Below are 12493 nucleotides of genomic sequence, written 5' to 3'. Positions count from 1 at the left end.
GCAGTGAGGGCAGTGAGAGCAGTGCAGTATAGGCAGAGCAGGGCAGGCAGTGCAGGCAGTGAGGGCAGTGCAGGCAGGGCGGGCAGTGAGGGCAGTGCAGTGCGGGCAGTGCAGAACCCCGCCCCCTGCCCCGCCCCCCGCTGCCGCCCCCTGGCGGTCGGTACGGGCTCCCGTCAGAGTGGCGCGCGCCACCGCTCTCGCCACATATCGCGAGAGCTTCGGGCTGGGCAGCGGAAATCTCGCGCGAGCGGAGGAGCAGGGCGGTGAGGCGGCCCCGGGCCCGCCGCGCTGCCTCCCTCCCTCCTTCCTTCCGCCGCCTCAACCGGCCCGGGCTCGGGCCCGGCCCGCCATGGAGGCGAATCCGCCGAAGCGGAAGGAGACGCGCAAGTCGCTGCGGATTAAAGTCATCTCCATGGGCAACGCGGAGGTGGGCAAGGTGAGGCGCTGCGATTGGCGAGCGAGCGGTGGCGGGCAGGCCAGTTAGCCAATGGGGGAGCCAGGTGCAGGCCGCCGCGCGGCTAGAGAGGCCGCCGATTGGTGGCTATGCCGGGCGGCGGGAGCCAATCAGGGGCAGACCGCGCCGTGCGGTGCGAGGCGGGAGGTTGTGGTTGGGGCGCGTGGAGGATTGACAGTCTCGGGGGCGGGACCGCGCGCCGTAATGCCGGGGTTTATTGGCTGCAAGGCAAGGGGCGGGGCCTAGGGCGGTTGGCAGCGGGTGTCATGGCGGCGCCCGCGGCCTGTGCCCGGCCTCTTCCGTACCCGCTGCCTGTTCCATGGGCCCACCGGGCCCCAGAGCGTTCCCCTGTCTGTGGGCCGGGTCCCTCCGTGATCCGGCTGCTCGGGAACACCCTTTCCCGTGTCCGCTTCCTTCAGAGGGAGCCCGCACGGCCGTGCTCCAGCCACGGGTACCGCCTTGCAGCGCCTGAGGGCGCCAAGTGTGGGTCCAGCCCTGGGTGCCTTCCTCGGGGCTTGCTGGGGGAATCGCGCCCCTCCCCGGTTTGGCTTTAATTAGGGTTTCCTCAGGAGCCCCTCTGCTCCTCCTGCTGTGGGGAAGGACCCAGCTCTTCTCCAGGGAGTTATTTCTTCTCCCAGCCAGGTTCTCTTGTGAAGTGCTGCCTTTTTTTTTGTTTGCTAAATAAATGTAGACCTGTTAAATTGCTGACAGCACGAGGACTCCCGTGGGGCAGACAAATGAGTGGCCAAACAGGTGGCAGAGTGAGTGGGCAAAGAGGTGGCAGGTGACATTTATCCTTATGGCATTTATCTCTTGATGGCCAAGAGCAGCCACATTCTCTGCTAAACAGTATCTCTGCCAGTCAGGGGCAGAAACAGGGGTGGAGGGATTTGGTGTGACCCTGAACGCACTTCTAACGCTGCCTGCTTGGGCTGCCGAAATGTTCCTTGTGGCTTTTGGGGAGCTGACTGCCCCCAGGCCCCTGAACGCACAGGTCCCGTAGGCTGGATGTTTTCTGTAAGGGAATAAATCAATTTTTTAACACTCCTATCTCCAAACAGTTAAAGAATAACTGATACCCAGGGGCTGGGATCCAGGGCTTTCCTTCCTTTGTAGAAAGAAAACTGCTCCTGGTAACGTTTGGTGCTTTGGTTGTGGGTTAATTAGTTAGTTTAGGGACTTAGGGCAGAGTTGATGCCTTTGCAGCCATCCAGCTGGCTGGGGGCTGTCAGTGGATTCCCTAGTAATGTGAATATTATGGTGTGAAGTGCCCTTGTGCTGAGATTCGCTTTTCCTTTCTCCCAGAGCTGCATTATAAAGCGTTACTGCGAGAAGAGGTTCGTTCCCAAATACTTGGCGACTATTGGTATTGACTACGGTGTCACAAAGTAAGTACCTTCGCAGAGAGGAGGCTCAAGTGCCAGGAGAGTGGGATGAGCTGCGCAGTGGCAGATGGCAGGTATGGGTCTGCCAGGGCCTGGGCAAGGTGTCTGCTGTGGGAAGCACTGGTCTCCACAGGGGCAGAGGGAAGATGTGCGGTGGGGCTGTCCCACCTCCGGCTGCTCCTGAGTAACCACACTGCCCTGAGCCAGGTATGCTTGGGTCTGTCAAGGCTGCTTATTTTCTGTGGCATAATCTGCATTTCTGCCTTAATAATAAGATAATCAGCCTTCCGGTGGTAGCATAGCCCCCCATTACCATGTTACATCCAGAGCTGGTGCTGTCCTCCTTTCCTGACTGGCTCTAGGGGCAGTTTTCTGGCCATTAAACCCTGGCACTCAGAACTTCTTACTGATTTTTCTGTCCCCATCACCCAGCTCTTTCTCTGCAGAGGCCTGGCAGAGATAAGGGGTGTTCCTGCGCAAGCGCTGAGGGAGAACCTTCTCAGGCATTTCCCACTTCTCTTTCAGAGTGCAAGTCAGAGACCGAGAGATCAAGGTGAACATCTTTGATATGGCAGGGCACCCCTTCTTCTACGAGGTAAGGCAGACCCAGCTCCGGGCAGCATGCTGCCAGGCTGCCCTCAGCCAGCCCATCTCAGAAGCGTTTGACACCCGTCAGCTTTTCTCAGCTCTGCCTGAAATTGGGTTTGGGGGTCGGAAACTTGAAAATGCATTACTTACAAGCTTTCTCCACTACCATACACGACCATCTCTCCTGCCACGGTCACCCAATGCAGGCCAGCACTGGAAACTGTCTCTGCCTCTCTGTGAGCAGTGATTCCCTGCTGCTAGAGGCTGCCAAATCCAGGAGCCTGGTGGGGGCTAAATTTAGTCAGATTGGGAGATCTTTGGAGCATAGCTTGGGCTAAATCCCAGATAGAACTAAATCTGGCCAGGGGCATTAAGACAAACAAAAAGTCCTTCTTTAAGTATGTCATCGGGCAAAGAAAGACTAGGGAAACTGTGGGCCCTCTCCGGAAGGAAACGCAAGAACTGGTTACCCAGGACAGAGACAGAACTGAGGTACTCAATGACTTTTTTGCCTCAGTCTTCACTGGCAAGGACTGCAGCCACACTGCCCTTGATGCAGAATGCAAAGGCGAGGATTGGGAAAATGGAGAACTGCCCACTGTAGGTGAAGACCAAGTGCAAGACCACCTGAAGAATCTGAAGGTGCACAAGTCCATGGGACCTGATGACATCCATCTGCGGGTCCTGAGGGAGCTAGCAGATGAGGTCACTAAGCCACTAGCCATCATATTTGAGAAGTAGTGGCGGTCTGGCGAGGTTCCTGCCAACTGGAAAAGGGGAAACATAACTCCTATTTTCAAAAAGGGAAATAAGGAAGACCCAGGGAACTACAGGCCAGTCAGTCTCACCTCTGTGCCTGGCAAGATCATGGAGCAGATCCTCCTGGAAACTCTGCTGAGGCACATAGAAAACAAAGAGGTGATTGGTGATAGCCAGCATGGCTTCACCAAGGGAAAGTCATTTCTGACAAATTTGGTGGCCTTCTATGAAGGGGTTACAGTGGCAGTGGACAAGGGAAGACCAACTGATGTCATCTACCTGGAGTTGTGCAAAGCGTTTGACACCGTCCCACATGATATCCTGGTCTCTAAATTGAAGAGACATGGACTCAACAAAAGGACCGCTCAGTGGATAAAGAACTGGCTGGACGGTCGCACTCAAAGAGTTGCGGTCAACGGCTCAATGGCCAAGCGGAGAGCAGTGACGAGTGGCGTTCCTCAGGGGTCAGTACTGTGGACTGTACTGTTCAACATCTTTGTCGGCGACATGGACAGTGGGGTCGAGTGCACCCTCAGCAAGTTTGCCGATGACACCAAGGTGTGTGGCGAGGTAGACACGCTGGAGGGTAGGGATGGCATCCAGAGGGACCTGGACAGGCTGCAGAGGTGGGCTCAAGCCAACCTCAGGCAGTTCAACAAGGCCAAGTGCAGGGTCCTACATCTGGGTCGGGGCAATCCCAAGCCCAACTCCAGGCTGGGTGGGGAATGGCTGGAGAGCAGCCCTGAGGAGAAGGCCCTGGGGGTGCTGATTGACGAGAAGCTCAACATGAGCCAGAGTGTGCGATCGCAGCCCAAAAGGCCAACCACATCCTGGGCTGCATCACAAGAAGTGTGGCCAGCAGGTCACAGGATGTGATTCTGGCCCTCTACTCCACTCTCGTGAGACCCCACGTGCAGTACTGCATCCAGCTCGGGAGTCCCCAACAGAAGAAGGACATGGACCTGCTGGAGCGTGTCCAGAGGAGAGCCACGAGGACGATCTGAGGGCTGGAGCACCTCTCCTATGAGAAGAGGCTGAGAGAGTTGGGGCTGTTCAGCCTGGAGAAGAGAAGGCTCCAGGGAGATCTTATTGCGGCCTTCCAGTCCCTAACGGGGGCCTACAGGAGAGCTGGGGAAGGACTTTTTACTGGGGCATGTAGCGATAGGAGGAGGGGGAATGGCTTTAAACTGGAAGAGGGCAGGTTCAGATTGAACATTAGGAAGAAGTTTTTCCCTGTGAGGGTGGTGAGGCACTGGCACAGGTTGCCCAGAGAGGCTGTTGAGGCCCATCCCTGGAGGTGTTCAAGGCCAGGCTGGAGGTGGCCTTGGGCAACCTGAGCTGGTGGGAGGTGTCCCTGCCCATGGCAGGGGGGTTGGAACTCCATGATCTTCAAGTCCCTTTCCAACCTAAACCATTCTATGATTCTATGATCTGTAGCATACTGGCATCCTAATCCATCATCAAAGTGCTGTAAAACACTTGCACTTGGACTAGATGATTGTTGTAGGTTCCTTCCAAGTGAAATATTCCATTCCATTCTAAAATTACTTGCTGTACAAATAATAAACAGTGCTATTTACAAAAAGGAGCTTGCAGGTTAAAACTTTAGGGTTTGAACACATAGACAACAAGATCCATTTTGGAGAGCTGCCACAAAGGGGTGATTGTGCTCACTGCTGATAATGTTTATTTAAAATTATAAACAAAGTGATGAAGTGGGCTCACAAGTGGAAGAAAGGAACATTAAATGTTTATCCAGTATAATCCTATTGTTTTAACAGTGTAATGCATACTAATCCTTAATTATAAATATACTGTTGATGCTTGGCAAAGCATCATCCTGTGACTAGTAAAAATGTATAGAATGTTAGGAAAGAGCAGATTGCAACATGGTAAATACTAACATGACAAAAAAGTGAAAATGAGGGAGGACAGAAGAGTGAGACGATAATGAGGAACGTAATGGTTTGTAGTGGCCAGGTGACTGCCTGGCTCTTGACTATTATTTATCTGGTCACTCATAAGCCTCCCATTCCTCCCTTGTGTTCTCAGCATTTGCTTATTGCGTGCTCTAAAGTTTTGGGCACAACAAGGTTTTCTATGTTGTTTGTGTGTAGAACTACAATTCTCAACTTGCGTTTGTAAGTCCTGATGTAGTACAAGTAACTAGTGAAATGTAATTAATTAAGAATAGCCTGGAGTACAGCAGGAAGCAGGGAGACTGTGGGACAGAGCTGACAGCATAAAGAAGTTACGGGACAGACTGTAACGACCCTCATTTGATGCAGATGTGGTCAGTAGCGGTCTTTCTCTGCTTTATTGCTTGCTGCTCATGTGTATTGAGTTTCTGGCTATGCCGTAGCCAATCCATACGAGATAATGGAGAAGGGAAAGACTCCGCGTCCTTGGAAAGTGTAACGGGCTTAAATTGTCGGTTTGGTGAACAAGTGCATAGCAAATATTTATTGAAGAGCGACAAGACAGAGAACTGGTGCTGCTTCACTGCTTTGTTTGGTTTTGTATTTTCAGCATTTAACACTTGTTACTGTGTAGTATGTCTCTGATGTATAATTGGTTTTATACTAAAATATAAGTAAGCGGAGGGCAGGGGGGAAAGGAAAGCAAGCCGGGCACACGTAAAAATGGGGAGAGGAGTGGCTGGAGAGCAGCCCTGTAGAAAGGGATCTGCAGGTGCTGGTCTGCAGCAGGCTCAATGTGAGTCGGCAGTGAATGTCCTTAAATCTGTCCAGAGGAGGGCAACAATGCTGGTGGAGGGGCTGGGAGGCATGTCCTGTGAGGAGCAGCTAAGGACTCGGGGTTTGTCAGGTTTGGAGGGAGGCTGAGGACAACTTCGTTGCTCTCTACAGCTTCCTGAGGAGGGGATGTGGAGAGGGAGGTGCTGATCTCTTCTCCCTGGGATGCAGGGACAGGATGCGTGGGAATGGTTCAAAGCTGCACCAGGAGAGGTTTAGACGGGACATGAGGAAGCATTCCTTTACCGAGAGAGTGGTCAACCCCTGGCACAGGCTTCCTGGAGAGGTGGTCAATGCCCCAAGCCTGGCAGTTCTTAAGAGGCAGTTGGACAGTGCCCTTAATAACATGCTTTAACTTATGGTCAGCCCTGAAATGGTCAGGCAGTTGGGCTAGGTGATCGTTGTAGGTGCCTTCCAACTGAAATAGTCTATTCTATTCCAATATCTGCCCTGTAGTTGACCAACTTAGACACTAATCCAGCAGCTGTCCTGGGAATCCTCAGTCTCCCTGGTTGCTGGCAGTGGGCACACAAGCCTGAGGCTGCAGCCCCGCTCCAGCTGCTGGTACAGACCCCCTTACGCACATGCACAGACAGACATCCTGCAGATCCCTCCAGTAGCTAGGCTTGGACATGCGGTCTGTGCAGTGGCTGGCCCTGGATCCTCGCTCTCCCCTGCTGCCTCACGCACAGGAACATACACGGGTGTCTCAATTGCCTCCCAGTCCCCCCAGGGGTTGGTCTGACACCTTGTCTGCCATTGTGCATCTGTGCTTTTTTGTGTGGAGGTGAGTACTTTATGGGCTGATCGCTCTCCTCCAGCAGCACAGCGAGGGTATTATTTGGGCTCCCTCATCTGTCCTTTTTCTGTGATCTTCTGTTTGTGTGGAGATGAGATTTTTATCACAGAACCAAATAGGTGCCAGGTAAATGGCGATCACCCAAATCCGCCGGGCCGTGTGCTCTCCGCCTGGCTGTCACTGGTGCCAGCACTCTGCCTTTGTCCCTGCAGGTGAGGAACGAGTTTTACAAGGACACGCAGGGGGTCATCCTGGTCTACGACGTTGGACAAAAGGAATCTTTCGATGCCCTGGACGCGTGGCTGGCTGAGATGAAGCAGGAGCTGGGCCCCCATGGGAACATGGAGAACATTGTCTTCGTCGTCTGTGCGAACAAGGTGGGCTGTGGCAGGGAGCCAGGCTGTGGTGCGGTCCTGATCTCCGGCCCTCGGGGTTCGTTGTGTTCCCAGCCTGAGCCCATGCTCTTGAGCTCCAGCTGTAGTAAGGGAAATATTGTTAGGTTGTAGGGAAGACTTTCTAAGAGCCAGATCTGTGTGTGAGGAGCACTGGAGACTGCATTTCTGTGGGGTTTTGAGAATGTGGTGGCTGCACATCAGTCGGGATCACGTAGAGGGTGACGTTATCTTTGGGCTAGAAAAACTCTCAAAGGGCTTTTCACTTAAATTTTCTGTGCTGTCTTTCCACACTGCCTTGATGCCTTCGGGATAAGCAAACAGCCTCCCCAACGAGACAGGCCCCTTATCCGCTCTTAGACGATCAGCCTTGGAGCTGTGTTGGTCCAGCTGTCGCTGCAGACCCCGGCTGAGCTCTGATCTCTGTGTTTTCTCCTGGTCTAGATCGACTGCACCAAGCACCGCAGCGTGGATGAAAGCGAGGGGCGGCTCTGGGCAGAGAGCCGGGGCTTTCTTTACTTTGAGACATCGGCGCAAACAGGAGAAGGAATTAGTGAGATGTTTCAGGTGAGGTGTAATGAAGGCAGTGAGGGCACAGACACCACACTGAGCCAGGATTTGATGGCAGAACGTCTCATGAACTGCCCGAATCCCACAAAACCTGGTGGCCCTCTGCCCCAGAGGTGTCTTCCCAGTGAAACGGCACCCTGAGGAAGCCATAGCTGTTTGACTCAGGGCTTGTATCAGTTCTCCCAGTCCTGAGCCAGCCTTAGCATTACGTTGCTCAGAGCTTATGATCCCTCATGCTGCCCTGGGAACACGATGCAGAGATGCCTGTGTCACCTATTCAGGTCTAGCACTGAGCTGAAGTGGGTTTGAGATGAATGTGGGGCCTGGCCTCCTCCTCAGTCTGTCTATGGTCCTTCCAGGGACCGGATCCCCCTGACCTGGGGTATCCCAGCCCTCACGGCCCAGGCTGTGGGGAATGAACATTCAGCAGTTGTCCAAATGCTCCCCCGTGCTTCAGAGGATGAGCCCGCAGCCAGTGAGGGCAGTGGGGTCTCCTATGCGCTGCTACCACCTTTGGGGACCATTCCTTCCCTCTAACTCCTCCCTGTGTCCACAGACTTTTTACTCCGCCATCATTGACCTGTGTGACAACGGCGGGAAGCGTCCCCCCTCCAGCATGGGGGTCGGCTTCACCAAAGAGCAGGCAGATGCCATTCGCAGGATCCGCAACAGCAAGGACAGCTGGGACATGCTGGGGGTGAAACCTGGAGCCACGAGGTAAGGGAGACTTCAGCATTTGCCTGGTTGTCCCTAATCTTTCTGACCCAGCAGGCGGGGTGCATCTGTGATCTGTGACCTGCCTGCTGATAAGCTCACCTTGGTTTATATAGTAGCCAGGCACAAGCAGTTTGTATCTACCCACAAAATTGAGGCAATGATGTGAAAGAAACCCTCTGGCCTGAGCACCAAATTGCCCCTTTTAACAGACAAGCCAAGCTGGAGGGAAGAGGGGAATGATGAATGTGAGAACTTGAGCCCTACCAGCTGCCTGGCCCCGCATCCTGCCTCCAGGCTGAGCCATCTCTGGTTGCTCACTTGCCAGATGTGTTTGGAGCAGCTCTAGCTTTACCTTCCTTGCTCTCCACGCCTGGAGAAGCTTTTAGGCTGCTGCCCACATTATCAAAAAGGGATTGATGTTACAGCTCTTTCACCTGGAAGCGGGCCTCCCACAAGACAAGCTTTCTCTTGTCTGCCTTGGAGGACCTCTAGTCAGGTGGAATTGGTCATTGCCTGTGTAAGAGGTTGGATATTGAATCTCCCAGTTCTGCTGTATGACTTGGGCAGCTAAAACAAGCTCCTGGAGCTATGCTTTGCTTTCTTCTCTCTGAACCATGAGGACTGCCCTTGTGTACTCCTTATGAAGGGGCTGGCAAGTGGATTTTTGGATAAAATATATATTATTTGGGACTCATACATCCTCCCCTGTTGGCTCTCTGAAGTGTAGGTGTTGAGCCTAACCCCTCCTCCAGCCCCCTCTGATCCATGGGGAGAGATCAGCAGCTCTGCAGGGCAGTTTGTGCTGTGATCGCCAGCACGGATGGACTCACCTCCCTCAAGACGTGGCCCTCTCTCTCCACAGCCTGCAACTGGAGCCGATATGTCTGCTTTGGACCAGACACCCAAGGCTTAAAGGGCTGAAGTTATGTGCAGTGCCTTTGCCCGGAGTGCGTAGGCGGTTTGATGTGAAGCTGAGTCAGGGTGCGTGTGCCCCCACGCTGTCTCCCAGCTTTCTGCTCTCGTTGGTGCCAGAGACTCGGCACACCACGCACGTGTCGCGCGCATGTGCCTGGCATGATGGGATCATTCATGCTGGCACAGTCCTGTGGTGGAACAGGTGTATGTGCCCCCTCTTCTGCTCATGCCGCACCGAGAAGTGCCCTGTGTACTTTGCTGCAGCTCTTTCTCCATAGCATCACCTCCAAAGCCTGGAGATCCTTGGTGCCAGTGAGGGAAGGGTTCAAAAGGGCTGTTGGGCACAGGAGGAGCTCCTGGCCCTACTGTGCTCTGCCAGCTGGGGCAAGGATGAGCCGGGCTGTGTGTCATGTGGGTCCCCTCACTCTTATTGTATCTTCTAGGGATGAAGTGAACAAAGCCTATCGGAAGCTGGCTGTGCTGCTCCACCCCGATAAGTGTGTGGCTCCCGGCAGCGAAGATGCCTTCAAAGCGGTGGTGAATGCCCGGACCGCGCTTCTCAAAAATATCAAGTAGGGAACAGAGCCACTCAGAACTGGAAACCTTCCCCTCCTCCCAGCTAGCTCCCAGGCAGACGTGCGGCCGTGGGGCACCCCTCTCCTCCTTACGCTTACCACTGGCATGGACACACACTCCCATCACGGGCTGTGGGAGCAGGACTGCATCTGACAGGAGTGCTCTTGCAATGTGCTGGAAAAGGGGCGGAGTGCTGAGGAGGGGAGAGGGACCCCAGAACCCTCCCTGCATCCGTGGCCTCAGGTTGTGGTTGGCTGAAAGTGCTGAAAGCAGTGAGGTGCCCACCTTCCCGCCTGTGTTACACCTCCCGGGAGTTACCAGCCATGGAGGGGCTTGGATGCGTGGCTCTAACCTGCGGATGCAGCGAGGGCAGAGCGAGATCTGACCCAAAAGCTGCTGCACCTGAATGCATTGGTGTCATGGGTGGAGGATGCCCAGGAGGGGTAGTGGGTTGTCAGTCCTTTTGGGTTACGCTGGAGCCGCCTCTGCAAGGCTGCCCGTGCTGAAAGCCACACGGGCACTGCCAAGCACTGGGGCGGTTGAGCTCCTTGGTCAAAGCTGGCTCCTTCCAACCGCCACTGAGTGATGCTGCTTTTGGCAGTGAGGAAGAGGGCGGGTTGCTCGAGGAAACCTCTCTGGTACTGCAAGGAGAAACTGGCTCTGAGAGCATCCCAATCTTCCCTGGCCCGTCTGTCCCCTTCCTCCCCAAGCTGTCATGGTGCCAAGGACAATCCCTTTGGCAGGACTAGGGCTGTCCCCCAGGCACACATCTCATCACAGCATGGAGTCTCCTACCACCATCTCTTTCCATCTCCCTGAGCTCAACTCATCAGGAAGAGCCCCTAAGGCTGTAGGCCCTCAAGCCACTTGCTCGCTTTCCTCACACCACGCCAGCAAGCTCTGGGTAGGTGCCACTGTCCTCCATGGGGCACTGTCCACGGGTGTGGGTAGCCCGGGCTATTTGCAGGCAGGAGGAAGGTGTTGACCCGCAGAGGAGACAATTCAGCCCCCGACACAGCTGCCTGTCGGCTCTGCCCTTCCTCCCTCGGCCAGCCCTGTCTCCCGAGCTTTGCCTGCACCGTGGAGCTGCGTGGGTGCCTGCGATCTGCCCGCTCGCTTCGCCCCGCGGCGCTCTCGGGTTAGGTGAGCAGCAGAGGGGACGTGTTCTCCCCCAACCCTCTTTTCTCACAGCAGCAACGCGTCGCCCTGCTTTGCTGGTTGTGTATGGGGTGCTGATGGGCAGGTGGGGGCAGGTTGCTCCCCCCTAGTCACAGCTGCTGTTTTCTTTGAATAGTCTTGCTGATTTAGAGGGGAGAGTTGCTGGTCACCCCAAAAAGTGCTTGTAGAGGCTTAAGGTCTGGCCGTTGTCTTCTTGAGGGAGGTCGGAGCCATGATGGCTGCCAGGCTCTTAGGGGGACCAAACAGGGGATCCCTTGGGGTGCCGTGGTTTTGTCAGGACCCAGTTTTATTTCGTTGCTGTGGTGTGAGCTTGGCAGGGAAGGACAGGACACTAAGCTGTGAAATGAACGCTGCTGAGCGTGTGCGTATGGACTCTTACCCCACAGGTATCCTCTTCGAAAGTGTTTTCTCCTGTGGTCAGTGCAATATTTATTTATTTATTATTTCACTTCAAGGCAGCTTTTCTGGGTTTCCCCTTCAAAATAGATGATAAATCAACAGGAGATTGCAACACCAACACCCCCCTTTTTGGCAGCAAGCATTAAGGGACTTTAAAGCCAGTATCATTTTGCTCTTGCTCTGGTTTCTGGTGCTGGGTTGTTGGGAAGAAGAAATCCTGCAGGGGAGGACCTTTTACTCCTCCGGTGTAGAAATAACCAAGGAGAGATGCTGCTACAGGAGGTTAGTGTTTAAAGTAGCTCAGTTTTTCCTCTCCCAGATGTATAAAAAGCTGGGCTGGGGGAGATCAGCCGGGCAGGCATTGGAGCTGCGGCAAGTTGCACTGATGGGGTCTTGTTCCCCACATCTTCTAACACTATGGAGTTCACTGGAAACCTCCCCGCTTGTTTGAGTGGAAGAAACCACTTAATTCTGACTTCAAACCTATTGCTCTGTATTTCTTTTCCATTGAGGAGGGTAAATAACCCTGTTGCTGAATGGTGCACTTCACTTTGAGGGTGAGATCTCAGTGCCCAGAGTAGTTTAAAGTCTTCCTCGGTTCCTGCTGCTCAGGGGCTCTCCAGGTCTGTTGTGCCATGCACGGTCCCTTCTCTTTGCTCCTCAGGTGACTCTGGCCACCGGTCCCAGGGTTTCTCCTGTGTGTTTACAGCGCTGACCGGATGTTTGGAGATGATTACACACGCATGTCACGTCTACCCATGCCGGTGACCTTCTAAGTTGTGTTATTTTTATAAATTAAACCCCCCTTTGGAACAAAGGAAGCCCTGTGAGCTGTCCTCCCGCGGCGACCGCCTGCTGTTAATGTTTAATTGCCCTTTGACTCATTTCTCTCCTCCCCAGCTGGGTCTGGCCAAGGCTGGTGGTGAAGAGCTGCCCTCCAGGGTGATGATGGAGGTTGTGAATCAGCTCTGCAGGAGCGGGAGCTGGGTAGGGGATGGAGGGAACAG

The 12493-nt window shown here is 54.2% G+C and overlaps 1 protein-coding gene across 1 annotated transcript; it reads left to right on the top strand.

Moving 5' to 3' along the window:
• Positions 1-349: 349 nt before the first annotated feature.
• Positions 350-12287, top strand: DNAJC27 (DnaJ heat shock protein family (Hsp40) member C27; the record flags this gene model as incomplete). The annotated part of the gene is made up of 7 exons (XM_082481030.1): positions 350-436; positions 1760-1842; positions 2365-2434; positions 6951-7115; positions 7575-7697; positions 8257-8417; positions 9776-12287. 7 exons carry the CDS (start codon positions 350-352, stop codon positions 9906-9908), a joined length of 822 nt encoding a protein of 273 aa, XP_082337156.1. The 3' UTR covers positions 9909-12287.
• Positions 12288-12493: the final 206 nt, after the last annotated feature.

This window comes from Vanellus vanellus (assembly GCF_965231255.1).
Source record: "Vanellus vanellus genome assembly, chromosome: 3".
NCBI classification, from domain to species: Eukaryota; Metazoa; Chordata; class Aves; order Charadriiformes; family Charadriidae; genus Vanellus; species Vanellus vanellus.
Note: the sequence above shows the minus strand (reverse complement) of the source record. Positions and strands in the feature narration are given on the sequence as shown.